The sequence below is a fragment of the Mustelus asterias genome, chromosome 1, assembly GCF_964213995.1.
Source record: "Mustelus asterias chromosome 1, sMusAst1.hap1.1, whole genome shotgun sequence".
NCBI lineage: Eukaryota > Metazoa > Chordata > Chondrichthyes > Carcharhiniformes > Triakidae > Mustelus > Mustelus asterias.
Window position 1 is genome coordinate 30,634,205 of NC_135801.1, and position 27,397 is coordinate 30,661,601.

Below are 27,397 nucleotides of genomic sequence, written 5' to 3' on the forward strand. Positions count from 1 at the left end.
TGTTAATCTAATGAATACCAGATATTAATTTCTACTAGGAAAGCATAATGGAAGAGTGCCATTAAACAGCAAGATAACTTCTGGCATTTGTATCTAATATAGCTTTTAAAGAAAATGCAACTGATTGGAAACTCATTTCTAGGCTGAGAAAATCTCTCAAATGTAATTGTAATAAGACAGATGGAAAGATTGTAATTGTAAAATGTAATATGTGCGAGGTGATTCATTTCGGTAGGGCAAATTTGAATGCGGATACAGGGTCAAAGGTAGGGTTCTGAGGAATGTGGAGGAACAGAGAGATCTTGGGGTTCATATCCACAGATATGAAGGTTGCCACTCAAGTGGATAGAGCTGTGAAGAAGGCCTGTGGTGTGTTAGCGTTTATTAACAGGGGGGTTGAGTTTAAGAGCCGTGGGATTATGCTGCAATTGTACAGGACCTTGGGGAGACCACATTTGGAATATTGTGCGCAGTTCTGGTCACCTCACTATAAGAAGGATGTGGAAGCACTGGAAAGAGTGCAAAGGAGATTTACCAGGATGCTGCCTGGTTTGGAGGGTAGGTCTTATGAGGAAAGGTTGAGGGAGCTAGGGCTTTTCTCTTTAGAGCGGAGGAGGTTGAGAGGTGACTTAATAGAGCTTTATAAGATGATGAGGGGGATAGATAGAGTGGACGTTCAGAGACTATTTCCTTGGGTGGATGTAGCTGTTACTAGGGGGCATAACTATAAGGTTCATGGTGGGAGATATAGGAGGGATGTCCGAGGTAGGTTCTTTACTCAGAAAGTGGTTGGGGTGTGGAATGGACTGCCTGCTGTGATAGTGGAGTCGGACACTTTAGGAACTTTCAAGCAGTTATTGGATAGGCACATGGAGCACACTAGAATGATAGGGAGTGGGATAGCTTGATCTTGGTTTCGGAAAAGGTTCGGCACAACATCGTGGGCCGAAGGGCCTGTACTGTTCTATGCTTGGTCATGTAACTAATCCAATTTTACAAATATCTTTGTTGAAAAGCCTCACTCAGGAAATGCAGTTTATCATCTGCTAACATTCGCAGGGCGGCACGGTGGCACAGTGGTTAGCACTGCTGCCTCAGTACCAGGGACCTGGATTCAATTCCGGCCTTGGCTGACTGACTGTGTGGAGTTTGCACATTCTCCCTGTGTCTACACGGGTTTCCTCCTACTGTCCAAAGATGTGCAGGTTAGGTTGATTGGCTATGGTAAATTGCCCCTTAGTGTCAGGGGGTTAGCAGGATAAATACATGGGGTTATGAGGGTCGGGCCTGGATGGAATTACTGTCGGTGCAGGCTCAATGGGCCGAATGGCCTCTTTCTGCCCTGTAGAGATTCTATGATACGAGAGTTGGAACAATATCATGGTACAAGCATCAGAATGGTATCCTGTAGGGGTGCAAGCTGTTTCTATATCAGATACAAACATCACAAAAGTCAACATTTTGTCAAACATCATCCCTCTAGGGCTGGTATTTAATGTTCTGCAAGTACAGGTTACACAAATATTTCAGTCCAAAACCGTCTTTTTTCCAAATGGCAAGTGATGTGGTCCAGAAAATCAGGATGCCTTTTTTGATTTAAAAAAGTATTTTTTATTACTGGGATTATTTTTCAATTTGAATTCTTAATAGCTAGTATCAGTGTGCAAAGAGCTAAACACCCTCAGGCACATCAATTATTTCTCAAAAGGTAGATCCTGAATCCAGGATCCAAATTGAACCTAGCATCCCTACAGTGCAGAAGGAAGCCAATCTACCCAAGAGACTGCACCGTCTCTCCAAAAGAGCATCCCATCCAGGCCCTCCCCTTTGCTATCCCGTAACCATGTGCATTTACCATGGCCAATCCACCTAACCTGCACATCTTTAGACTGTGGGAGAACCCGAGAAAACCCATGCAGACACAGGGAGAATGTGCAAACTCTACACAGTCACCCAAAGCCGGAATTGAACCCAAATTCATGGTGTTGTAAGGCAGCATTGTGGTCCACTGTGCCAGTATGTCGCCCCGTTAGGCTAAAGCAGTGGAGTTCAAAAAGAGTGATGTGAGCTGTTAAGGAAAGCTCAATATTATGTGTGAGGTGTTAACTGGTCAAGGACTTCAAAGAAGTCATAGAAATCATAGAAACCCTACAGTGCAGAAACAGGCCATTCGGCCCATCGAGTCTGCACCGACCACAATCCCACCCAGGCCCTACCCCCCATATCCCTACACATTTACCCGCTAATCCCTCTAACCTACACATCTCAGGACACTATGGGGCAATTTTAGCATGGCCAATCAACCTAACCCGCACATCTTTGGACTGTGGGAGAAAACCGGAGCACCCGGAGGAAACCCATGCACACACGAGGAGAATGTGCAAACTCCACACAGACAGTGACCCAAGCCGGGAACCGAACCCAGGTCCCTGGAGCTGTGAAGCAGCAGTGCTAACCACTGTGCTACCGTGCCGCCCATAACTTCTAAAAAAAAACTTTCTTTCCATGTTCAAAAATTGGCCATCCTTTTAATACAGATAGAGGCAGGGCAATCTTTTATTTAATTTTTTTTTGCTTGCAAGTCATCAGAAATAATCAGGACTAGTCAGAGACATGGGTTAGATTAAGCACATCCTGAGAGAAAATAATAAGTGGTGAATGCTATTGTTAAGGGTTGCTGTACATATTCTTCTAAAATTAAAAATTTGAACCTAACAAGGCAAAGTATGAGCACATGGTACAGAAAGTCATTTAGAATGGTAGCATAGATTTATTTGCAGACCTGCAGCAAAGACAACATCCTTCATATTCTGATAGAATCCATGGTTTCAAAACTTCTATATTTTTGAAACAGGCCCTAATTGAAAATGGAAACGAAGAATAGAACCTGGAAAGGTCAGTTTGCAAAGAGACTATAATTGAAACTGAGATTGGAAACCAAAATTTCTGGTACATCTGGAACTTGTTGAAGCCCACTAAGAACAGAGAGAGTGCAATAGAGTTCAGATGTTGATTCCAGTGATGCAGTTCAGGCAGGCGAGATCCAGAAGCAGAAAATAGGGTGAAAGGAGGCAGGTGTGGGACATTATATTGAAAAATTAGTTTAAAACTTTGGTATATGTTTATTATCTTCATTATTTACTAAAGGGGTTGAAATCTTCAGTTTGCTCTGAGAGGCAAACTGTTAGCTGCAAGGAGACACCTCAATGGCGCAATCAGCCAGGGCTCGGTCCCAGGCAGAACTTCATAGAAATCATAGAAACCCTACAGTACAGAAAGAGGCCATTTGGCCCATCGAGTCTGCACCGACCACAATCCCACCCAGGCCCTAGCCCCATATCCCTACATAGTTACCCACTAATCCCTCTAACCTACACATCTCCCGACACTAAGGGCAATTTAGAATGGCCAATCAACCTAACCCGCACATCTTTGGACTGTGGGAGGAAACCAGAGCACCCGGAGGAAACCCACGCAGACACGAGGAGAATGTGCAAACTCCACACAGACAGTGACCCAAGCCGGGAATCGAACCCACGTCCCTGGAGCTGTGAAGCAGCAGTGCTAACCACTGTGCTACCGTGCCGCCCAAAACTTCACAGGTATTAGATCTCAAGGTCTATCTTAACAATGTGGGATCTCTACCATTGGCTCTGATAACCAAAGGATCTAAAGATTATGTAGTAAGGTAATACTATCTACAGCCCGAACAAAAAAGTTTGTCTATCAAACCTCCCTAGCTTGGGAGAATTCGTTAAGAACCAGGAACCCTGGACAGGGAAGATAATTGAGATCCACAAGTCAGACACAACTAATGTTGAGAACAAATTATAGCTGGTGGTAAATCAGACTAGATGGCATGTACAAGCTTTTACATTGATTGGGTATTATAATCAAGTAGATGTGCACGTCATAATTGGTTAGTTGCACTCGTACCTTATACATTATGTAAACCTAATCGATAGTTGAGTGGATATAGATAACCTCTGAGCAAATGTACATCTTTGATTGGTATATGCTAATTTCTTGTAACTGGATATTCACAATAACTGCCTGTACAATCCTTGAATCAGGGCTCTCCCCGATGTGCCACTAGTTGGAGCACTGGGGCCGTCTGTACTATAGTACATAATAAAGACCTTGTCTGAAACTCCAAGAGTCTTTGTCTGGATTTCTCGAGAGTGTGTGTGAAGTTCACTATAACTGAATAGCTGTATTTTTCTCCCTAACATATGGAAATGTACAGTTGATGCGGCTGTTCCAGTTACGTAAAGATAACATTAGTGGATCTATGCCACGCAAACCACCATAAGCAGATTTGAAGAGTTTCTGCAGACATGTGCCAATTTCCTCTGCTCTCTGATTAGTTCCTCAGGTGTTTATGTTCACCTGAACAGCTAGATGGGGCTTTAAGGTAACATCACTTCTAGAAGACAATGCAGCTACCACTCAGTACTGCACTAAAACATCAACCTGGATTACATGCTCAAATTGTTTCACTCCAACCCAGAGGTAACAGCATCCCATCAAACTGGAATGCTCAAGAGTCATTTACTCGAGTAGACCGAATGGACATTGGCTCTCACCAGTGTCATGGTACTGTTCAAAAATCTCTTGAAATGAATGGATTCCTGCTAATGTGTTTCCATGTAAATCAATACACTGATCAAAGTTGCTTCTGCAGTTATATGATAGGCTAGGTTTTACAAAACTAAACACAACCATGCGCTAATTGCATCATCTGTTAGTAAACTGTAAATTAGTTTCATTAGTTTTATGGGATGATGCATTTAACGTGCATTATTTCAAAATTTCTGACATTAAAATAAAGTTTTTGAAACTACATAAAGGGAACAAGATGTAGTGGTACAGATTGTTCTTTTGTGAAACTATCACAGTTGCTCTCTAAAAACAAACAAATGAGCGAGCTTGCAATTATATAGCACATTTCCAACTTCAGGACCTGCCAATGTACTTCCTAGCCAATTATGCACTTTTGAGCTGTAAGTTATTGTTACAATGCAGCAACATCCCACAACCATAAATGAGATAAATGGCCACATAACAATGATGTTGGCAGAGGGACAAATGTTGGCCATGACACCAAGACTTTTCTGTGAAGAATACTATTACATCCTCCTGAGAAGGCAGATAGATAGGGCCCAATTCATCGTCTCATCTGAAAAATGGAACCTCCACCAGTGTGGCACTCACTCAGTAATGCACAGTGGTGTTCAAGTCCACAACCCTCTAATACGGAGGGCACTGCTATGATTGAGCCCAGGTTAACAATGTGAAGGGTATAGTAAAATCAAAACTTTCCTGATTTATATTACTTCTTGCCTATAAAAATATAATAATTGCAAGATTTAATATTGATCTTGCAAGCTGTACCAACATCAGATAACTAGGGAACAAGTATGCCCTGACAGGGCAACTAGGCTCAATGCTATAGCAACTGCATCAGACGCAAAATATTGAGGATAATCTTGCAAGACTGCATTTTTAGCATGTAACCACTGTAGAACGGACACTGAAGTATAATAGGGCTGTCTCTAATTCACTTAATTTATTTAATGAGACTCCATACTAACAATATTCCTATGGGGTATACTTCAACTGTGGTAAATACAGATGGAATCCTGCAGTGGCATGTTAGCCTTTATTGCAAAGGGACTGGAGTCCAGGAATAAAGAAGTTTAGCACAAGTTGCACAGGGTCTTGGTGAGGCCACATCTGGAGTCATCTGCAGTCTTCGTCTCTATATTTAAGAAAAGAGATACTTGCCTGGGAGGCAATCCAGCAAAGGTTCACTAAATTGGTCCGTGGGATGAGGGGGTTGCCCTATGTTGAGAGGCTGAACAAGCTGGGTCAATTTTCTCTGGAGTATAGAAGAATGAGAAGTAATCTCATTGAAACGTACAAGATTCAGAAGGGGCTTCATTGTGTATGTGCTGAGAGATTATTTCTGCTGGTCAGGGAATCTAAAATGCGGCGCACAGTCTCAGGATAAGGGACCGATCATTTAGAATTGAGAAGAGAGGAAATTACTTCACTCAAAGGGTAGCAAATCTTTGGAATTCTGTGTCTCAGGGGGCTGTGGAAGCCCCATCACTGAATTTAAGGCTCGGATAGACAGATTTTTGGTCTCCCAGGGAATCATGTGATATGGGGAATGGGCAGGATAGGGGAGTTGAAGTCCAAGATCAGCCATGATTGCATTAAATGACAGAGCAGGTTCGAAGGGCCGTATGGTCTACTCCTGATGTTCTTGTTTTTGGCTACATGATCTTCATTCCTGATTCTGCAATACTCACTTTCGGAAGTATAACTTTGTAAAATCTATTCTCAGATGTCCAATTTTGCATAAATATACTACGGATGCTTTTAAGTATAAGGTTTGCTCAGCAACTAACTGAAAAATTGAGATTATACATGTTTTAAGGCTTAACTGAACTCGAGAGGAAATGGAAACAATTTAGCAATCACTACAGTACACTAATGGACTATCTATTCATGAGAACCCACATTTTTCATCAAACTAAAACTGTACTAAAGCACTTACTACTTCACCATCATCCAAGGACCATCCTTGGAAGCAAGTGGACTGGATGATGTATAGAACATCATTGGACCAGCTTCCAATTTAAAATGAGAACAGATGAAGTTTACACTGCAGAATGAAGACAAGAGAAAGTTTAAGAATCTGGTGTGTAATAATTTCATGATGGACAATCATAACCCAGAGGAGACTAATAACTATTCACCACTAGGCATAGGTGAATCAAATTTGAAGATTTAAAGCAATCTGAAAACCTATAACTTGCTTTCGTGCACAGAAAATATCCAAGAAGGCATAGAAGCAATCAGAGAAATTTGGATATAATTTGGATTACAAGTTATTCCTTATCTTGAAAATGAAGAATAAATGGTGCCTTCTCCACAGGCATTAGATAATGACTTTTATAACGTGCTTACCAAGTGTGTTAACTTTGCTTATGGGCAAGAAAAAAACAGCAGTGGTATTTTGACCGAACTCATATGTGCAAGAAATCGGAACTAATTTGAATCTTCTTTCACACATTCAAGCAGGTATTTTTAAATATCAGGACACGTGACGAAAGATTAAAATATATATGAAACAAACAGCATTAGTAAATTAGCTCAAATGCAACACATCACAATAAAGACAAAATGGCATTTTTAGGGAACTTTTTACATAAAAATACAAGGGCACGTAAATTACAGCAGTTCTGTAAACTCGTACAGATTTGTAAAAAAAAACCACATATTTTATGTGGACTAAGAAAACTACATTACGTTCCACGAACAATTCAATGTTACTAGGTCCACACTGGATAGTTGGTTGATAACTTTCTAAAATAAATCTCCTCTGTATCTTCATTGCATTCCATGATGAAGCACTGCTTTACTAAAACCATAGACATTGAAGGCCATTGAATAGAATGTATTACACGCTCAAGTAAATAGAACTGGACAAGTATCTGGGAATAATCAGATATGCCTGAGGCTTAGACCACAGGTGAGCACTCAAGTCCATCTGTTTCAGCCTGTGGGCCCATTATGACATCCCAGAACAATCTTTCCTTTCTTCGAGATCAACTTGAGTTACGATCTTTTTACTCCCTCACTATAGCACTGGGTTACTTTCACTTGAAAGATAAGTTGTTCCTAAAAAGCCTTTTGATTGCCAAGGGAATGGTTCATCAAAATCGGTAGTACGCTGACTAATTCAATTTTTGGAATATGGCTGGAGAAGTTACAGCATGTAGGTACTCTAAAGAGGGATGCATTTGGCCCAACATGTATTGGTCATCGGTTGTTCCTACTACAGCTCTGCACCTACACAGAAAAAGTTAAGTAAAGGTCTGTGTTTGGGTTTTTTGTGGGGGTTCTCTCAATCTACTGCTACAATCAATCATTTACACCAAAGTGTAAGATTAGGCAAACCCATTGGAAATTCCCCCTGGTTCTTCAACTGACTGCGGGATGGTGCTTAAAACCTTGCAGTTGAACAATTAGCAGTGGGGCAAGTGTTTAAAGCAGGTAAGATATTGAGAATTATAAAATGCAAGTTGCAATTTAACTGCTTAGTTGAAAATAAAAATGGGAAAAGAACCTCATTTTAATATTTAACAGAACTATCACTTTGAAAAATTAGTTAGTTCCATCTCACACAAGCTGCTGTTAAACTGTAAAGAAAACCAAAAGGTTCTCCAGCCTATAGAAAAATATACAATGTTTAAGCTTATGGCAGAGATTGACTCTTTTACAAATATCTTATTTGTCTCCCAGAAATGCATTTCTCTCAGATTTCCATTCATGGTAAATAAATTCTGCAAGGGCTAGTTCCACCACTGGAAGGAATTAATTAATGTTGCATCGTGATAGAAGAAAAAGTAGTATTTAAAATGCTTTTAAAAAAGTCATTCATTTTAAATGCAAGTTTTAAGTTAGCGCATTCATCTCCATGGGACAGAAATAATTCAGGATGAGGTATTCAGTTTGGAAATTGTCAATTAATTGAGCTCTACTGATGGCAGATATTATGGTCTGGAAATTACGCGACTGGAATAGTAATTGATCCAGAAAAAGTTAAGTAAAGGTCTGTGCTTGGATTTTTTGTGGGGGGTTCTCTCAATCTACTGGGGCCCACAAATGGGCCCACTGAAGAGGACCTGAATTTTATTACTTTTGTGTGACGTTTGAATTAAAAGTGATAATGCTAATTTTTTGTTCAGTATGTTATACTGCTGAGAGGACAGGGTTGTAACACAATCCTTTTATTTAGACCGTCCAGCCAGAGATGGTGAGAAAGTCTCCTATTTCTGTGGCTGTAACAGACCCAGGTCAAATTAGTTTGGAAAACGTCAGCTCAGCTTCTGATTGGTGCAAGATCCACATCACCAAAATCGCCATACAAATATTTGACCATCTCAGGTTCCCACAAGAACTTGGTGTAACAAATCAGCTAGTGCAGATTTGTGCAGTATTAAAGCACATTGTTGGGCTAAGAGTACAGGGAGATATTTTTCTCTACACAACTGGCTAAAGCCTTGTCTGCCTGCTCACAATATTCGAAGCTGACAAAAATGACAAAAAAGGAAAATGATTCTAATCTTTTAGCACTGGAATCTCTGGTCTTAATGAATGCAAATATTCATCAAAACTGGATTACTTAAGGCATCGATGTTAGTGATTTTTCAGTGGCATTGGAGCGCATCCTTTCACGTCTGTTTTGAGTTCCATTGAGATAGACTCTAAAATCCAATAACAAACTTTACCATGCACATGATAGGAGCAGTGCACTTCAGCAGATTGACACAATCTTCCGTAAATTCTAAAAGGAAAATGCTTGCATGTGTCTGTCACATCAGAGTCTGAAGCAATATGATCTTCTCATTAATGCAAAATCTATGCAACACCACCATTAGATTTTCCCCACAGCGGGAAACCTGCCGTTCCATGGCTAATCGGAAATCTTCTTTCACTCCTTTCGTAATACCTCGGGTTACAGTGTGATGTCTGCAACACAAATTAAAAAAGCAAATTATCCATCTGGCTACACATTCCTGTCAACTGTAAATAACTTTTCATCCTTTGGCAATATCCTACCATAAGAAAATTTCAAGTTATTAAAATTTAACTTACTAGAGATTAATAATATTTAAATATATAATGTATGCATAGGAAGATCATCAGTATTTGAAATAATGTTTTAAATTCATTGAATTATTCGATCGAAATACATTTCCATTTATCTAGCCAAATTCCCAAATTTGTGATTAAATTATTTTGCACTAATTATATAAAAGTTGATTGGTGAATAGTTAAGGACATTTTGAAAAACAATGATTTATGACCCACATGCTTTCTAACTAAAGCATGCAAATTTGTTGGTTGATTTTAAAAAAAAATAAAAGCAATGGTGCAAATACATTGGAATGGATAACATTGTCGTTATTGTGATAAATGCTCCCTTGCTGCACTCATTTCATAATAACTTCCAAAATATAGTCAGAGACATCCCTTCAAAAAAAAAGTATTGAAATAATCTCATGGCAAAGTTTGCATTTTGTGAAGTACAATATACTAAAATGATCACTGTATGGCATGACGCTTAAATCATGGATTGTGTAAACAAAAAATAAAGACATTTTTTAAAATATTTAAAAACCCATGGGTTAACATGGTGACAAACACAGCACATGACGAACAGGTCGTGTGGTACCTGTCAGCTGTCTGACTGCTGGGCTGCAGTTTGAACTCCTGCGGAAGAACCCCCAGTGGAGGGCTAGAATTCCTTGAAAACAGTAAACATCAACAATACATTCAACACTCACACATATTCACCAATAGCACAAAACTTCTACCTGTTGCCAACAGGAAAAAGATAACTGGAAGGAATTGAACAGAGTACATAATAACTTTCAAATTCATAATTTACTACATGCACAAACTACATAGGCTTTTCATTAGTTAAAACATGCAACATAATAAAACGCAAGACGTGCACACCTTTTGAATCACTGGTTTAAAAAAAAAACAGGCGCAGTGAAATTAGGAACTAATGTTTTTACAGCAGAGAAAATGCGTGCAGGATTTCATCATCATATCTGCTTAAGGTCAAGAAGTCCGATTTTCCCCTTACAGCCTCACCAGGCCATGCATCTCACGTGACAGTAAAGACAGATGACTTTATCTCAAACTTCCATCAATGCGCTTTTATTGGCAATTCTTGCCACATTTGCCTGTTTGCTGATTTGCTTTTTCTCCCAATTACATTTATTACAGTTAATAAAAGGTTTCACCAATGTAGACACATAACTGGAAGCTTGGGAGTACATGACTTCATAGCTCATTTTCTACAAGACCATGCATGCATAACGGCCCTTGGAAAAGAAAACTGAAAAGATGTGATAACATGCCAAGTTTTATAAAGAATGGCCAAAGTGGAAATACTTCTTTATTCAAATCAGAAACAATCTTTCCTTTTTTAGGATCAGAAGCAGCACTCTAGACTGCCAGAATTAATGTAATAATGGGGAAAAGTACAATACAATGGCAAGTTGGTAAGATCATCAAATTCAAGGACACAGCACTATAAAACCTACAGATCCTTAACACCTACGACCCCCCTCTCCACTACTAAAACATTTTAATGTCATATTAATTGGCATGCAGGCCACACTTTTTAAAAGAAAGCAAAAGAAAAGGTTTAACTTTGGGTGATTTTAATAAATCAATAATTTCTGATAGGACACACTAGTTTTCAGTGCAGCATGAATACATGTCAATGATTTGTTGAAGACTACGGGAGGAATTTTCCCTATCCTCCTGCCACAGGAATTGCAGCGGGCAGTCCATCCAAAGGTCTGTTGGCCTCGAGCAGGATTTTCCGGCTTTGGGACGAGCACAGTTGGAAAATCCCACCCTATATCTCAATCTAGAGTAAGAATAATTAATTAGTGGAGAGCCATCTTCAACGGGGTGAGAATGCTTCCAATTTATCTGGGTTGGATCCAACATTTGGCAGGCAAAGTTATAACTGAACAGAGAGTTGCCTTTAAAGAGATAGTTCAGATGTAGTCAAGGTACATTTCCATGCGGGGAAGAGGTAGAGCAAACAAATCCAGAGCTCTCTGAGTTAGAGCATAAAATGAAACAGCAAAAAGTGTGCATATAACAGATTTCAGTTGGATAATCTAACTGAGAATTATGCTTAATATAGAAGGTTTGGAAGGGAATAAAAAAACCAAATAAGAGTAGCAAACAGCGGGTGGGGAAGAGACTGATGGTGAACATAAAAAGCAATCTAAAAATCTTCTATAGGTATATAAATAGAAAAATTGGGCATTAAAAGGATTGGGGATAGTTAGGGAACAAAAAGGGGATTTGCACTTGGAAGCAAGGAGCATGGCTGAAACACTAAATTAATACTTTGCATCTGTCTTTACCAAGGAAGGAGATGCGAGCCAGGTCATGGTGAAAGAGGAGATAGTTCAGACACTTGTTTAGTTTAAGATTGATAAGGAGGTGGTATTGGATAGACAGGACCGGATGAGATGCATCCAAGCATACTTAAATGTAGGGATGCTACTAGAGAACTGGAGAATTGCAAATGTTGTTCAAAAGAGGATGGAACGGTAAGTGTAGCAAATACAGGCTAGTCAGTTTAACTATGGTGGCAGGAAAGCTTTTAGCAACAATGATTTGGGACAAAACTAATAGCCACTTGGACCAATATGGGTTGATTAAGGAAAGACAGCACAGATTTGTTACGGGCAAATCATGTTGAACTAAAAGTAAAATACCGTAGATGCTGAAGATCTGAAATAAAAACAGAAAATGCTAGAAAAACTCAGCAGGTCTGGCAGCAGCTGTGGGGAGAGAAACAGAGTTAATGTTTCAAGTCCCATATGAGTCTCCTTCAGAACCGAACTTCTTCCAAAGTGTCATATTGAACTTAAAATGTTAACTCTGTTTCTCTCTCCACAGATGGAAACACAGCGAGTGGAATTTACTGTCTGAGAATACATTCAATTGTGACATTCAAAACACAAAGGAGCAGCATGGTATCATAGTGGTTAGCACTACTGCCTCACAGCGTCTGGGACCCAGGATCAATTCCAGCCTTGGGTGACTGTGTGGAATTTGCATGTTCTTCCATATCTGTGTGGGTTTCCTTCCACAATCCAAAGATACGCAGGTTAGATAGACTGGCCACGGTAAATTGCCCCTTAGTGCCTAGCTTAGGTGGATTAGCCATGGTAAATGCACGAGGTTGCAGGGATAGGGGAGGGGGAGTGGGTCTGGGTAAGATGCTCTTCAGAGAGTTAGTGCCGACTTGATAGGTTAAAGGCCTCCTCATGATTCAAAAAGGAATGGGATCAATATCTGAAAAAGGAAGGTTTAGAGGACTAAGAGGACATGGATACGACAGGTATCGACAGATATCCTTCAGGGAAGGAAATCTGCGATCCTCACCCAGTCTGGCCTACATGCGATTCCAGAGCCACAGCAATGTGGTTGACTCTCAACTGCCCAAAGGCAACTAGGGATGGGCAATAAATGCTGGCCAGCCAATGACGCCCATGTCCCACGAATGAATAAAAAAAGGTCTCTTTCCATGCTGTAACCAGTCTACGATTCTATATACCAGTAATGCCAGTGCTAGCTCCATATTACAACTACTTGTCCGGCCCATCTCCCATGTGCCGGCCCTCACCCCTTCCCTTCCCCTCCCTCCCAGAACCAGGATAGGGTCTCCTTGCCCTCACTTTCCACCTCACTGGCCTCTGCATGCAAAGGATCTGCCAGTTCTGCCAGCTCCAGCACGGTTCCACCATGAAACACATCTTCCCCTCACCCCAGTGGCAGCATTCCATAGGGACCACTCCCACCGTGACACCCTGGTCCGCACCTCAATCACACCCGACTCCTATCCCCTTCCCACGCAATCACAGAAGGTGCAACACCTGCCCCTTTACCTTCTCACTGTTTAAGGCCCCAAATACTCTTTTCAGGTTAAACAGCATTTCACTTGCACTTCCTTCAATTTGGTTTATTGTATTTGCTGCTCCAAATGCAGTCTCCTCTACAATGGGGAGACTAAATGCACACTGCGCGACTGCGTTGCGGAACCACCTTCACTCAGTCCGCAAGCATGACTGCAACCTTCCTGTTGCTAGCCATTTTAACTCAGCACCTTGTTCTCAAGTCCACATGTCCGTCCTTGGTCTGCTGCAATGCTCCAGTGAAGCCCAGCACAGGCTGGAGGAGCAGCATCTCATCTTAAACCTCCCACTTTTTTTTCATATTCCATATATGCACGGTCTTAATACAAACACTTCCTCCCCCTCTCGCACCAGCCCATCTGTTGTTTGCACTTAAAGTTGCTACTTTTTGTTGTAGTTTCTATAGCTCTAACACATTCTCCCTTCCTTTCGATTCTGACAAAAAGTTAACTGTTTCTCGCCTGATAGATGCTGGCAGACTTGCCGAGTTTTTCCAGCATCCTCTGGCCTGGTTTCAGATTTTAGCATCCGTAGCATTTTCCTTATTTCAGTAGATACTTTAATCCCCTTTTAACTTTTTTTCCCCCCCATGTTTATCCAAGAGTTCAGAAAATATCTCGTTTTTGGGGGAAATTGTAACATCTAGAGTAGCTAAATGCATCATTTAGAGATTCAGCTCTTGAAAAGTGGATAAATAAATAAAACTGTAAAACATTTTTTACATTAAAGTGTCTATTTTGTATAACAGGCCAAGATTTTTTTTTTGATTTTAATCTGTCCAATATAAATTCCAAATCTTTCTGTAATATAGGAGGGGAAATTATTTCCAATTAGTTCAATCATAGCTCCTGACTTCTTTGCCAGTTAAAATACATCAGCAACATGTGTATTACAAATGTTGATTAAATCTAATTTCTCAAAAAATAGTGCTGTTCGGTTTACACAGTCCAGCTAGCTACTTGAACTGCCCAAATGTGAAAATGAAACAGTAGGTTAGCACAACTGGCCACAACAGAAAGATGTTTTTAATAAGACAATTATTTTCCACATAAGAACAATTCCTCAAGTTCCCCATTGACTAAAACAATTTCTCAGCAGGAAAGTTAATTATTGAAGTGTTGTTTATCTCGGAAATTCTCAGAAGAAAAGATAATTTAGCGATCGAGAAAACTGGACCTTACCTGCAATTCCAAAGATTCTTGGTTCCAGTAATCATTATTATAATACACACACTCATGCGCACGCATACATCCACACACAAATCTATTGTACTTTACCATGGCATTTAAATAGAGTTCTACCTCAGTTGTTAGTATCTGAGTCAGTGGGACAATAATGAGAAACAATGTAAAGGAGTGGGGGAAAATCGTTTTTTTTTTCTTTTTCGTCTCTTATTACCTCCTCCCATTTTAAAAATGTGATGCCTTACTGAAACCAGGCAAAAGGAGTGCTAATTGATCTCCCTCCAATGCAAGTCGACCCCAATGATGGCCACCAATACACTGGTCCACATGTGCGCAGAAAACCAATAACACTGCATCCAGTGTACAGCCTTGAATTATGGCCATAGTGCAGAAAGAAGTTTAACAACACCAGGTTAAAGTCCAACAGGTTTATTTGGTAGCAAAAGCCACACAAGCTTTCGAGAGCTTGTGTGGCTTTTGCTACCAAATAAACCTGTTGGACTTTAACCTGGTGTTGTTAAACTTCTTACTGTGTTTACCCCAGTCCAACGCCGGCATCTCCACATCATAGTGCAGAAAGCAGGAGCAAGAGAGACAGTGTGGATTTATTGTATATTCTAAATATTTGAATATACTGTACCAGGATGATTAAAGTTTCACCTTGTCACTTTTAACAAGAAAGAAAAGAGGCATTTTGGAGTTTGTGAAGGAAAATAACCCTGCTCTTTGCTTGCTTTTTATTTATCAGCCTTTTGTGATGCATAAGAGGGCAGCTCATTACTGCTGTCGAGAATCCGATGAAAACAAGGGAACTGTATGAACTTTTGAACCAAGGTTAGACAACTTCAATTTGATGGCTGTTTCACTGAAAAACAGTGTGGTGTACACAAACATCACCAGCAAATGGAGCCCATCATTCACAATGATGTTATGCCAGTATAACTACTGCATTGACAGCAAACGCAACCCATCAAAAATATTTTCATTCCACCATCAGATGCCTATTCAACAACAGGCAGAAACACAATCAAACCTAATCTTGCACTCATCTGATGTCCATGTGTACACTTTCAGTGGAAGTACTGGATAGTGATCAGAACTGACAACCTTGGTCAAGTGTCCCCTCCCTAATCCAAGTACATTGTGACAAACTAGAAGTACAAAACCTGGATTTTCCAGATCCGGATGGTAACAATAATCACTGGATAAACATAATTAACCATCCAGAGATTTTAAAACCATCACTAAATTGAGCAAAAGAAAAACAACTTAACTGATGTTTAAAAGAAACTTTAAAATCTAACTGTTCCAAGGACATTCAAAATCTGAAAAACTTAAATGCTTAAAGAAATGTTAATTATTCACTAATCTCCCAAGATACTTCAAACTACTGTTGGCCTTCTCAGAGATTTAACACCTTCCAGCATCTTTTTCCCTTAGCAATTGCAACACATATTCCTTGTAACATGCTGTAACAAAGCAAGGAGCAACATGAGCTACTCAAACAACGAAATTCCAATATGAGTCACAGTATGCACCAATAATCATTTTACAAGCTTAGTACTCACTTTATTAGAAGACCTTGATTTGGCAAGAGCTCTAGATGAATTTTACCACCTTCTGTAGTTCTGAGATAAGCAAATTCTTCCAACATGTCAATGTCGACAGATGTGATTAAGGACAAGTTGACTATTGTTATTTTAGTACAACACTATTAGTTCAGTTTTAATAAATTCACAAAAGGTGCAGAATGTATTCTTCTACCACCAATCTGGGAGCACATTCAGAATTCAATCTCATCTGATTAATTTATTCCGATGCAAGAATATCACGTCTTGTACAACTCTTGAGGTATAAACAAACTACACAGAATTACAGCGAACATACAACATAGAAGGGGTCACTCAGCCGCAGTGATATTTATGCTCCACGTGAATCTCCTCCTATTTCATCTATAATCACCTTAGCTTTACAGCATATTTTTCTACCCCCTTTTCTCTCATGTACTCTAATTGGTAGAAGTTATAGCTAGATTACAAAATGTTACTTCAGTACAGAGATATTCCATTTTAAGAGCGTTCTAATAATGCATTTTCGTTTTAATGCGATGCGAAAAGTAAGCATATACTTGGATACTGCTGCCTCCATTTTCACTTGTGTGGTTACTGCACATGGGCCCAGAACTGCATTGTAACTATGCATGTTCTGTCACAGACTACAGTAACATACTGGAGCCAAATGAATGCACAATTCAGTATTTTTCTTTTCAGTTCTTGGTGTGCTTCACCTGAAGTTCAAGATACGAGATCTGACTTTAGTCTGTTGAAAATACAAATTGCAGCACAATCAACGCTGAAGTCACACTCAAACTGGAATGATTTCAGTGGCACCAGGGCTCCCTTAACTAACTGTTCAAATAAGGCAAGAAAGTTTGTTTCAAGTTAAAGAATTAGACATGCGCACAGCCAGAGGGAATGTACAGATATTATAGTACAATATCCAATTAAATGCTTTTTAACATAGTAGAAACAAATGCTGTAACAACAGAATAACACAGAAGTTCATTAACACAGGTGTTATTGACCTCCAAATACTTTTACACACTTCATTTGATACTAAATCTAAAGGGGATAGACACTTCGGTTTCTGATCTCTTGAACTCCTGATTTCTGAGCATAACAGTTGAAAATAACAGATATATATGAAGCTCCAAATGCTTTTCAACTAATTAAGTTTAAGCACTGTCGTGAGTGTGCCAGAAGCTACCAGTCAATTTGTGCAGTCAGATTACACCGGCAGCAAATAAAGTTGAAAGGCAAATTCATCAGTTCTGCTGGTGTGGAGTAATGTTGGCCGACACACCATTAGAAACGGCCTGTTCTTCACAGTGCAGACACATTCTTTATACCCACCTGGTCGACCAGACAGGACCTGAATTTAGCATCCAATTCAAAAATGGCCCCTCCACCAATACAGCAGTCTCTCAATACTGCAACAAAGTGAAGTCTTTGGAACAGAATTTGAATCCATTACCTTCTGACATCAAACTCACAAATAAAGGTGATTAATAAACAGGATGGCATCTTAGAACTTCCGAGCAAACAATAAAAAAGGTAAAAGGATACTCGTGACATAATTGAAGAAGTTTTCATACTGAAATGATCCTTGCTGACAGATTTTATCAACTGCTTTGAGAAACAGGTTCTCTCCACGAGGCCAGTCCAGCTGGAGCAGTACAATCACGTGACCTAAAGCTAGATCATCTCGTATGTCTGTGAAGGCTCTCAACTACAAAAAGCAAAGTTATTTGTTAAATCTCCCTGAAGGAAACAAGAAATTGCAGAATTATTTTTCTGTACTTTGGTTTTATTTTATGTTGCCAAAGGCTGATTATCTCAATGAACAACTGAAAAAACTTAAATGATGATGAGATGACACAAAGCATTGGTGCACAAATGTGTATCTCCAGTGCAATACAAGATACTAATTGATCCCCAAATGACTTATTTGTCATTTTAACCCAGCACTTCATTTGAATTATTTATTACTGTTTGGTATTGTTTACTAATAATTCAGGAGAGATTACCTGTCACCCTTACACCTCTTTCAGAGGTTCCCCACTGGCGAGCTCTATTCCACCAGGCATTACACTCACTTTCTATTTACTTGCGCATGCAGGATCTTGCATATCAAAATTGAACATTTGCCAAGCCATATAAACAAACTTGTATGCACATACCTCCTCATCACATCTTCAGCATGCCCTAAAATAATTTATAGCTTGTTATTTTTGAAGTAAATTCACTTCTATGTAGGAAAACCGAGCAACAATTTGCACACAGCAAGTTCCCAAAATTAGCAAATGACAAATAGCGAGTTTGTATTTTTGGTGGCGTTGTTTATAGCAGATGAAACGTTGGCCAAGCTACTGAAAAAATTCTCTGTTTGTTTTTCAAAAAGGGCTTAGGAACTTCTATATCATCTAGCAGTTGGATGGGATTTTTTATTTAATACCTGTTCTGAAAGATGGAAAGATAAAATATATGCTACATAAAATATACTAGATAAAATTCTTAAGAGCTTGACAGGGTAGATGCTGAGAAAAAACCCTCCTCTGGCTGTGAAGTCTTCAAATACCATAACCAATAGAACTAGTAGCCTCAGCCACTGTTCGGTTCTCCACACTCTCCATTTACCTACCAACAATCTCAAACAATCAGGTTTCATGCCTAGTATTCATATACTTCACTTTATCCTCACCCACTTGACACTATTGCATGCCTCACATCCACGGCTCACAGATTACACACACACTGCCAACTATTCAACCATGACAGCCTTTTCACCCATATAAAATGCACAACTCTTACCGTCTCCCATGCCTCTCTCTGGCAGGACAACATGGTTGGCACTTGACTGGAAACAGCAAGAGCTAACTGGAGAGGCCAGCACTGGATAAGATGGCCTCTGGTCATTATTGGGATGGCAATTGCCGAGGCCATGGCCAGTGGCAAGCTGAAATCATCAAAAACGGCAGCCTCATACTCAATTCTTTTTTCGCAAACCGCACTTCCCTCTTAATTTACACATTATTCTGATTTACAAGTAGATGCTGGAAATACTGCTTACTTTTCCCCTACTCTCCACATCACAACATTGCTCGTGTCTTTTTCCTTTCAGATATACAAGGAACCATAGGGAAACCTGCAATCCTCGCAAAGTTGTGTGCTCCTTCTCACTCTCTGCCTGCCCCTATGGAGAATGAAATGTAGTAACCTTTGTGGCCTCCCTCAAGTAACAGTGGACAGCAAGCTGTAGGATATTGCAAAAGTCAAATGGATTAAAATTCATTACCTTCTTTCCCCCTCCCCTGCCTGTTTCAGTAACTTGGCCTGCTCTTCATAGTCTCTGCTGACTCTCCAAGTCACACTGCATTCGAAGGCAAATGCCTACAAGTGCATCCATGTGGGCAGCACCAAGTTTGTGCAAAAGCTTTGAAGTAACAAAAAAGTGCTTAGCATGACTTCCAGGATACTTTTGCTCTTGAAACAACTATAGAAAGTACCACTTATGGAATTAGAGCAATAATCAGCAACTAACCTATACGCAATTGATCATCCCTTGAAAAGCACAAATAAGGTGCCCTTCCTATTGCTGAATGTGTGCTCAGTGGTGTGAGGTTAAAAGGCTGAAGTATCAACCTCCAAAATGGCATCAGAAACATCACAATCTGCTTGCTGTGTACCTCCAGCAGATGTTCATTGTGTGTGGTAACATCTTTATCAATATGACATCGGGCGTGATTCACTCCTCAAGTGTGTTGCCATGCCTTGGATATCATTTGGAGCTCTAAGGGCACTTTGTGGTGCCCAAAAAAATAAGAGGCCAATGTGCCCAACTTATTACCCAGTATGTTTTGTGTCCACAATTCCCCATGTAACGACCTGGTGACTTTCTCTGAACAAACGGCGACATGGTGACACAGTGGTTAGCACTGCTGCCTCACAGCGCCAAGGACCTTGGCTCGATTCTGGCTTAGGGCGACTGTGTGGAATTTGCACGCTCTCTGTGTCTGAGGTCACGTACCAACTGACTCAAGAACAGCTTCTTCCCTGCTGTCAGACCTTTGAATGGACTTACCTTGCATTAAGTTGATCTTTCTCTACACCCTAGCTATGACTGTAACACTACATTCTGCACTCTCTCGTTTCCTTGTCTATGAACAGTATGCTTTGTCTGTATATCACGCAAGAAACAATATTATTCACTGTATATTAATACACGTGACAATAATAAATCAAATCAAATTACGTCTGCATGGGTTTCATCCGGGTGTTCCTGTTTTCTCCCACAGTCTAAAGATGTGCAGGTTAGGTGAATTGGCCATGCTAAATTGTCCCTTAGTGTCCCAAGGTGTGCAGGTTAGGAGGATTAACAAGAGAATGTTTGGGGTTACGAGGACAGGGCAGGGTGTGGGCTTAAGTAAGATGCTCTGTCAGAGAGTCAGTGCAGACTTGATGGGTTGAATGGCGGCTTCTACACTGTAGGGATTCTGTGGATTGGATGAAACACCAGTAAAAGGCCAGATAAATCCTTAATAAATAGAAACATAGCCAGCACTAAAGTGCATACTTCCAGCAATCAGTTGCCCAACTGTTTTTCCTCTAACCTGGAGTTAGGGTGGGAATATCAGAGTGAAAAAGGGCTAATAATCCAGATAATGGTAAATAAAATCTTCCCCGATTGCCTACTGGATGAATGCGCAGCCAATTGATCCAGATACTCATAGTTTTGACTTCCAGTTTATGCTATGTCAACACAACTCAACCAAACAGCAAATGAAACACTGCCATTGGTTTCAGTACTTGAGGATGATGGAGGGGCAGGGGAGTGGGAAGTATGGTTCTTGATCATGATTATTATAATGACCCTTAACTGAATACATAAATGCAATGGGGAACACTGAGCTCCTGAAAGCTACTACACAAATGCAAGTTCCTCCTTTCTTCCTTTTTATAGTTAACCATCAAACTGGCACTCGTTCCCCTTGCTCACAAACAAGGACAATTTAGGTGAATAAAGTCATCAAGATTCAGCCTCCAAGAAAAGAGGAGGAAAAATCTATTGCACTTCACATAGCTTTTTTGTGTTTACCAGAACTGACTCAAGTTTTCCATTATAAATGCTGTAATTTACTAATGTTAACAAAGAGATTCAGTCAGTCAATTGACTTACCTTAAAACAGGCCAACATTAACTGAAGACAGTATGGCATCATAGCTTTGCTTGTACAGGGCAACAGTTTAAGGTCTAAAGCTGAAAGTAAACGGGGTAAAAAAACTGAAATTGGCACCATTACAACTGAATTTTTTAAGAAATTAAGCAGAATTATAATTTCTATAAATTCAGATTATTTATTGCATATGTTAAATTATGCCACATATAACATTTGTCAGGAATTAATACAAATGATAATGTACTTAATTAGAATTTTAAAAAATGCACACAGGAATAATCCCATGCTTTTTCCTTTCCTACTTTTGAATGGCAACAAATGAAACTCAGTTAAGATGCTTGGAGGGCAACCATTTCCTAGGCCTCCACCATGCTGCTATTAATCAAAGACCCAAGTGCAGTTCAGAAGCAGTACTGGTTGTTTCCTCTATTTGCTGTCTTTCTATAATGGTGCGAGTTCAGGAACTGAGCAACATGTGGTTAGGCAATCTACACCTTTGGGTTATACGTGCATTCATAATTATCACAAAAATACAGGGCTCTAACATGCTCCATCTTACAAGGAGATTTGTGTCAATATCTTTATGCAAGTGCAGGAACAGAATTCATGGTGCAATATCTATTATTTTAATGTCTTCCATCACAGTCACTAAAATTCTATAGATAGGAAAGAACACAAAATCCTGACAGCATCAGCATTGGCGTTGTTAGTAGAAGTTCTAAGGTTTTAGAGGGGCACAGACAATTTGAATATTTAGATTTGGAACAGGTGGCAAGAATCCACTTGTCCCAATGACATTTCATGTGTGAAAACAAAAAGACATCTTTCACAGGCTTTTCTAAGCTTATAAATGAGGTTAATCAATCTGAAACCTTAACTCTGTTTCTCTCTCAAAGAGTGCTGAATACTTCCAGCATTTTCTGTCTTTAGTTGAGAGTTCCAATATCTGCATCGTTTTACTTTACTAGAAATTATTCAATTGCATTCCAAACTATATCATACATTACAAAAGGAAGTTGGAAAATACAAATCACAAATACCTACTTTTGAGTCAAACTAATCGTGCACCTCACCCTAATATATTTTACCTATGTTGAACAGGGAAACAGGCTACTGTGATCAAACACTGTACTGTGTATTTGGATCAAAGCATTCCAATCAGGCAACATATAATTAGTACTTCTGTGTGATTAGTTTAGAAGGAAAGCAGGCCCTGCCAAATCAGATCTTCTTCATAAACTAGGAAGATAAAATAGTACATATCTGAATATTTCACTGTAGTCCATACCTTTCCTAAATCTAGGTTTCACTTTTGGAGCTTCCTCCTGCAATTTCACTACATCTTGTGTACATGGAATGACACTGCACATAACATCCAACACCTTATCACATGTCATCTATGGAAGGAAAACAAGAGGTCAGATTCACAATTGACTTCATTACACTGTCAAATGGTGAAAAAATAAATGACAAGGTCATATACTCAATTTATCAACTTAAATAATATAGGGACTTCAGAAAAACAGCAAAGGCTAGAAAATCTAAATAAACTATGCCATTTTTGACAGATCAAACTAGTCTACCCTTTCTCGTCATACTTCTCATTTTCAGAGATATATCCAATTGCATCTTGAACTCAATTTTATGGTTTGTTTTAGTGGTCTTCCCAACTCATTTTTATGGTTTGTTTTAGTGGTCTTCCCAATCATTAATGGCAGAAGTAAATTTAAATACTTGTTTTAAAAAGAAAAAAAACGTTCATGAATGAATCAGATAGTGCAGTTCATCCCAAAGAGTGTGGTCAAAGCAGAGGATTCCTCAATTAACAAATCCTCATGTATTATACTTTTTTCATTTAACTTTTACACTGCCCATAAAGGAGCAGCCAACTTAGTTTCATTCAAGAGCAGTGGCAGCAACCAGCTCATCCTACTTTACAGAAGGAAGTTACAGAACAGCAACAGTTTGATGCTGTCTTGCGATCTTTGAAGGAATAGCATTTCATTTTCACATTGTGTTCATTACTTAGATCAGAAACTAACTGCGTGAAAAACTCTCAGCTGAGTTCCAGCAACCCACCACACCATTAACCCAGAAGGTCACTTAGATCAAGCAACTCTACTGTCCCTTTTGATGAATAATATGCAAATCAAAAATGTGCAACCAAGTTGATCACGTTTTCAAAGATTAACAAGATTTCCCATATCTTATCAAAAATAATCAATTATGCAATAGAAGGTTTGAAGTTTGTAAAATGGACAGGCAAAAGTCAATTTTCAAGTGCTCAGAATGTATTACCATTGTATACTTACTCTATATTCTCCTAATGCAAAGTGACAGGCAGCCATTTGAATTAATGCTCTCTGTTGTTCGAGTGTACCTTGATTCATGACATGTTGCTGGGCTCCTTGAAGAGCACCTAACTGATGAAGACTGTTTATTGCTTTTCTATACTGGCCCTTCAAAGAAAAAAATCAATTACATACTAAGGCAATAAAATAAGGAAATATATCACTTACAGTATTTATATAATCCCATCCTACATAATAAAAAAGTCAAAAATTTATGGCCTATTTTTAAGCCAATTCAATAATCCTGCTTTCCCTTAATCAGCAAACTAACATTTGAATAGATCACAGAAACTGCAACTGTTTTCCTTTTTCTGATAACTAATATGGTGTCATGTTTACTTTTTATCCAGCATCCTCCATTCTCTACCCATTACCATTCTTCCTCTCCCCTCAGCAGCACAGAAGGCAATGTCATGTGTTTTGCTGAAAAAAATTGACATGTCAAAGTTTGTTGGATTCTATGAGAAACATGTTTTCGATGGAATGACACCTAACCTCCTGCCACTTGCATTTTTCCAAAATGTGGATGATACATTTGCTATATTTAAATCTGCAGCTGCACATAATTTCCTTGTATGTTTTAATGTCCTGTTCTCAAGTTCACATTTGAAATGGAACTGTCAAATTAACTCCTTTTCCTTGATGTATTAATTGAGAAATCTGTCAGGGGTTTCTCTACCAGTCTACTGCAAGTCTACCTTCACTTGTCAATACACGCATTGAGATTCTTATAGTTCCATACATAAGATTAGTGCTTTCGTCAACCTTGTATAAAGGGTTTGGGCCATTTGCCCACCATGCAAGCCTGATGCCGAAATAGGGCGCATCAAAGACATTCTTCTTGATAATGGATATACTGATCAGATCATTTCGTGCTATATACCACGCAAACTCATGAACGGGACTAATGTCCTCACTTTCGCTCCTGAAAAATGCCTAGTCTGCCTCAGATTATCTTGGAAGGGTAAGGTATGTCAAACATTTGAGCAACAGGTGAAGTTAATTGTTTCACACTGCTACAATGCAGTAGCAACACAGGTGGTATTTGCCTAATAGGATGCTGCCGACAAGCCAAAAAATGTTCTGCCCATCACACAAATGAGTAATCTGGTATACGAATTCAGTGCTACCGTGATGCTAGCTATGTAGGCTGTATAGCTCAAATCATATCAAACAGCATGTCCCAGCTGCTGTTCGCAATGGGCAAGGTACAGGCTATACCCAACCAGCCAATGCTTACAAAACTCAAAACAGTGAGTTAAAAAACAAAACATTGGATGTGATTCCACGATGATTGGACAACATTTGCTAAGAATTTAAGATTGTAAATTGGGCTCGCAGTGTGCTGTGTGTGTGCATGTGTACTGGAAGGCACATATATTAATACACAAGGTCCTGCTCTTAGCAAACAGAAAAAACACATACACGCATTGCATCTATTTCAGCCAAACAAAATAAGTGATAGCCATTTGCTGATTCATTCTCCCAGGGCAATATCTTGAATCAAGGTCAAGCTGCTTGGTTTAAATTTTCAACAACGCTTGGCAGTTGTCAGTCACTGTCAACTAGTGCATTTTCCATGGCAATGCCTCTACCAGAGTTCGCTTGCCAACCAATCAGCATTCTTGTGAAGTGTCCTGATGAGTGCAAGGTACAAAGCTTCAACGTCTCTTTTTTCAACAAAACTCCACCAAGCTACTATATTGTCATGTGGGGAACTACGTCACAGCACGATGCTTTTGTGCCAACAAAGGATACCATTGAAATGTCAAATGGTATATTTCTAAAGGAAGCGTGGATTGTAGCTCCGGTGTACAGAAGGTTGAGAGTAGTGAGGTCATGGATGAGGTTTCAGAGTCGCAGGAGTGTACTGGCAGGCAGGAAGGCGGTTTGAAGTGTGTATACTTCAACGCCAGGAGCATCCGGAATAAGGTGGGTAAGCTTGCAGCATGGGTTGGTACCTGGGATTTCGATGTTGTGGCCATCTCGGAGACATGGATAGAGCAGGGACAGGAATGGTTGTTGCAGGTTCCGGGGTTTAGATGTTTCAGTAAGTGCAGGGAAGGTGGTAAAAGAGGGGGAGGTGTGGCATTGTTAGTCAAGGACAGTATTACGGTGGCAGAAAGGACATTTGATGAGGACTTGTCTACTGAGGTAGTTTGGGCTGAGGTTAGAAACAGGAAATGAGAGGTCACCCTGTTGGGAGTTTTTTATAGACCTCCGAAAAGTTCCAGAGATGTAGAGGAAAAGATTGCAAAGATGATTCTGGATAGGAGCGAAAGTAACAGGGTAGTTGTACTGGGGGACTTTAACTTTACAAATGTTGACTGGAAAAGCTATAGTTCGAGTACTTTAGAGGGGTCGGTTTTTGTCCAGTGTGCGCAGGAAGGCTCCCTGACGCAGTATGTAGATAGACCAACAAGAGGAGAGGCCACATTGGATTTGGTACTGGGTAATGAACCAGGCCAGGTGTTAGATTTGGAGGCAGGTGAGCACTTTGGTGACAGTGACCACAATTCGATTAAGTTTACTTTAGCAATGGAAAAGGATAGGTATATACCAAAGGGCAAGAGTTATAGCTGGGGGAAAGGAAATTATGATGCGATTAGGCGAGATTTAGCTGGCATAGGTTGGGAAAGGAAACTGCAGGGGATGGGCACAATTGTAATGTGGAACGTGTTCAAGGAACAGCTACTACGCGTCCTTGATAAATATGTACCTGTCAGGCAGGGAGGAAGCAGACGTGTGAGGGAACCGTGGTTTACTAAGGAGGTTGAATCTCTTGTGAAGAGGAAGAAGGAGACTTATATTAAGATGAGACGTGAAGGCTCAGTTAGGGCGTTTGAGAGTTACAAGTTAGCCAAGAAGGACCTAAAGAAAGAGTTAAGAGCCAGGAGGGGACATGAGAAGTCTTTGGCGGGTAGGATCAAGGAAAACCCTAAAGCTTTCTATAGGTATGTCAGGAGTAAAAGAATGACTAGGGTAAGATTAGGATCAGTCAAGGACAGGAGTGGGAAGTTGTGCGTGGAGTCTGAAGAGATAGGAGAGGCACTAAATGAATATTTTTCGTCGGTATTCACACTGGAGAGGGACAGTGTCGTTGAGGGGAGTACTGAGATGCAGGCTGTTGGACTGGATGGGATTGATGTTCATAAGGAGGAGGTGTTAGCAATTCTGGAAAGGGTAAAGATAGATAAGACCCCTGGGCCGGATGGGATTTATCTGAGGATTCTCTGGGAGGCTAGAGAGGAGATTGCAGAGCCTTTGGCTTTGAGCTTTGTGTCGTCATTGTCTACAGGAACAGTGCCAGAAGACTGGAGGATAGCAAATGTTGTCCCCTTGTTCAAGAAGGGGAGTAGGGACAACCCTGGTAATTATAGACCGGTGAGCCTTACTTCTGTTGTGGGCAAAGTATTGGAAAGGATTATAAGAGATAGGATTTATAATCACCTAGAAAGGAATAATTTGATTAGGGATAGTCAGCACGGTTTTGTGAAGGGTAGGTCGTGCCTCACAAACCTTATTGAGTTCTTTGAGAAGGTGACCAAAGAGGTGGATGAGGGTAAAGCGGTTGATGTGGTGTATATGG

General features: G+C 39.9%; 1 protein-coding gene across 5 annotated transcripts in view; it reads right to left on the minus strand.

The window, feature by feature from the left end:
• Positions 1-8,443: 8,443 nt before the first annotated feature.
• ints10 (integrator complex subunit 10) overlaps positions 8,444-27,397 on the minus strand; it is a 64,487-nt gene continuing 45,533 nt past the window's right edge. The window contains exons 12-18 of one of the 5 annotated variants that reach the window (XM_078210981.1): positions 23,770-23,916; positions 22,746-22,854; positions 21,458-21,537; positions 17,848-18,010; positions 16,291-16,384; positions 10,253-10,324; positions 8,444-9,546 (exon numbers count right to left, since the gene is read on the minus strand). In XM_078210981.1, coding sequence (XP_078067107.1) covers positions 9,390-9,546; positions 10,253-10,324; positions 16,291-16,384; positions 17,848-18,010; positions 21,458-21,537; positions 22,746-22,854; positions 23,770-23,916 — 822 coding nt within the window. In that variant the 3' untranslated portion in view covers positions 8,444-9,389. Of the gene's footprint in view, positions 9,547-10,252; positions 10,325-16,290; positions 16,385-17,847; positions 18,011-20,695; positions 20,775-21,457; positions 21,538-22,745; positions 22,855-23,769; positions 23,917-27,397 lie in introns of those variants that run through there. The other 4 variants (XM_078210989.1, XM_078211008.1, XM_078210998.1 and 1 more) reach the window with 4 other exon arrangements.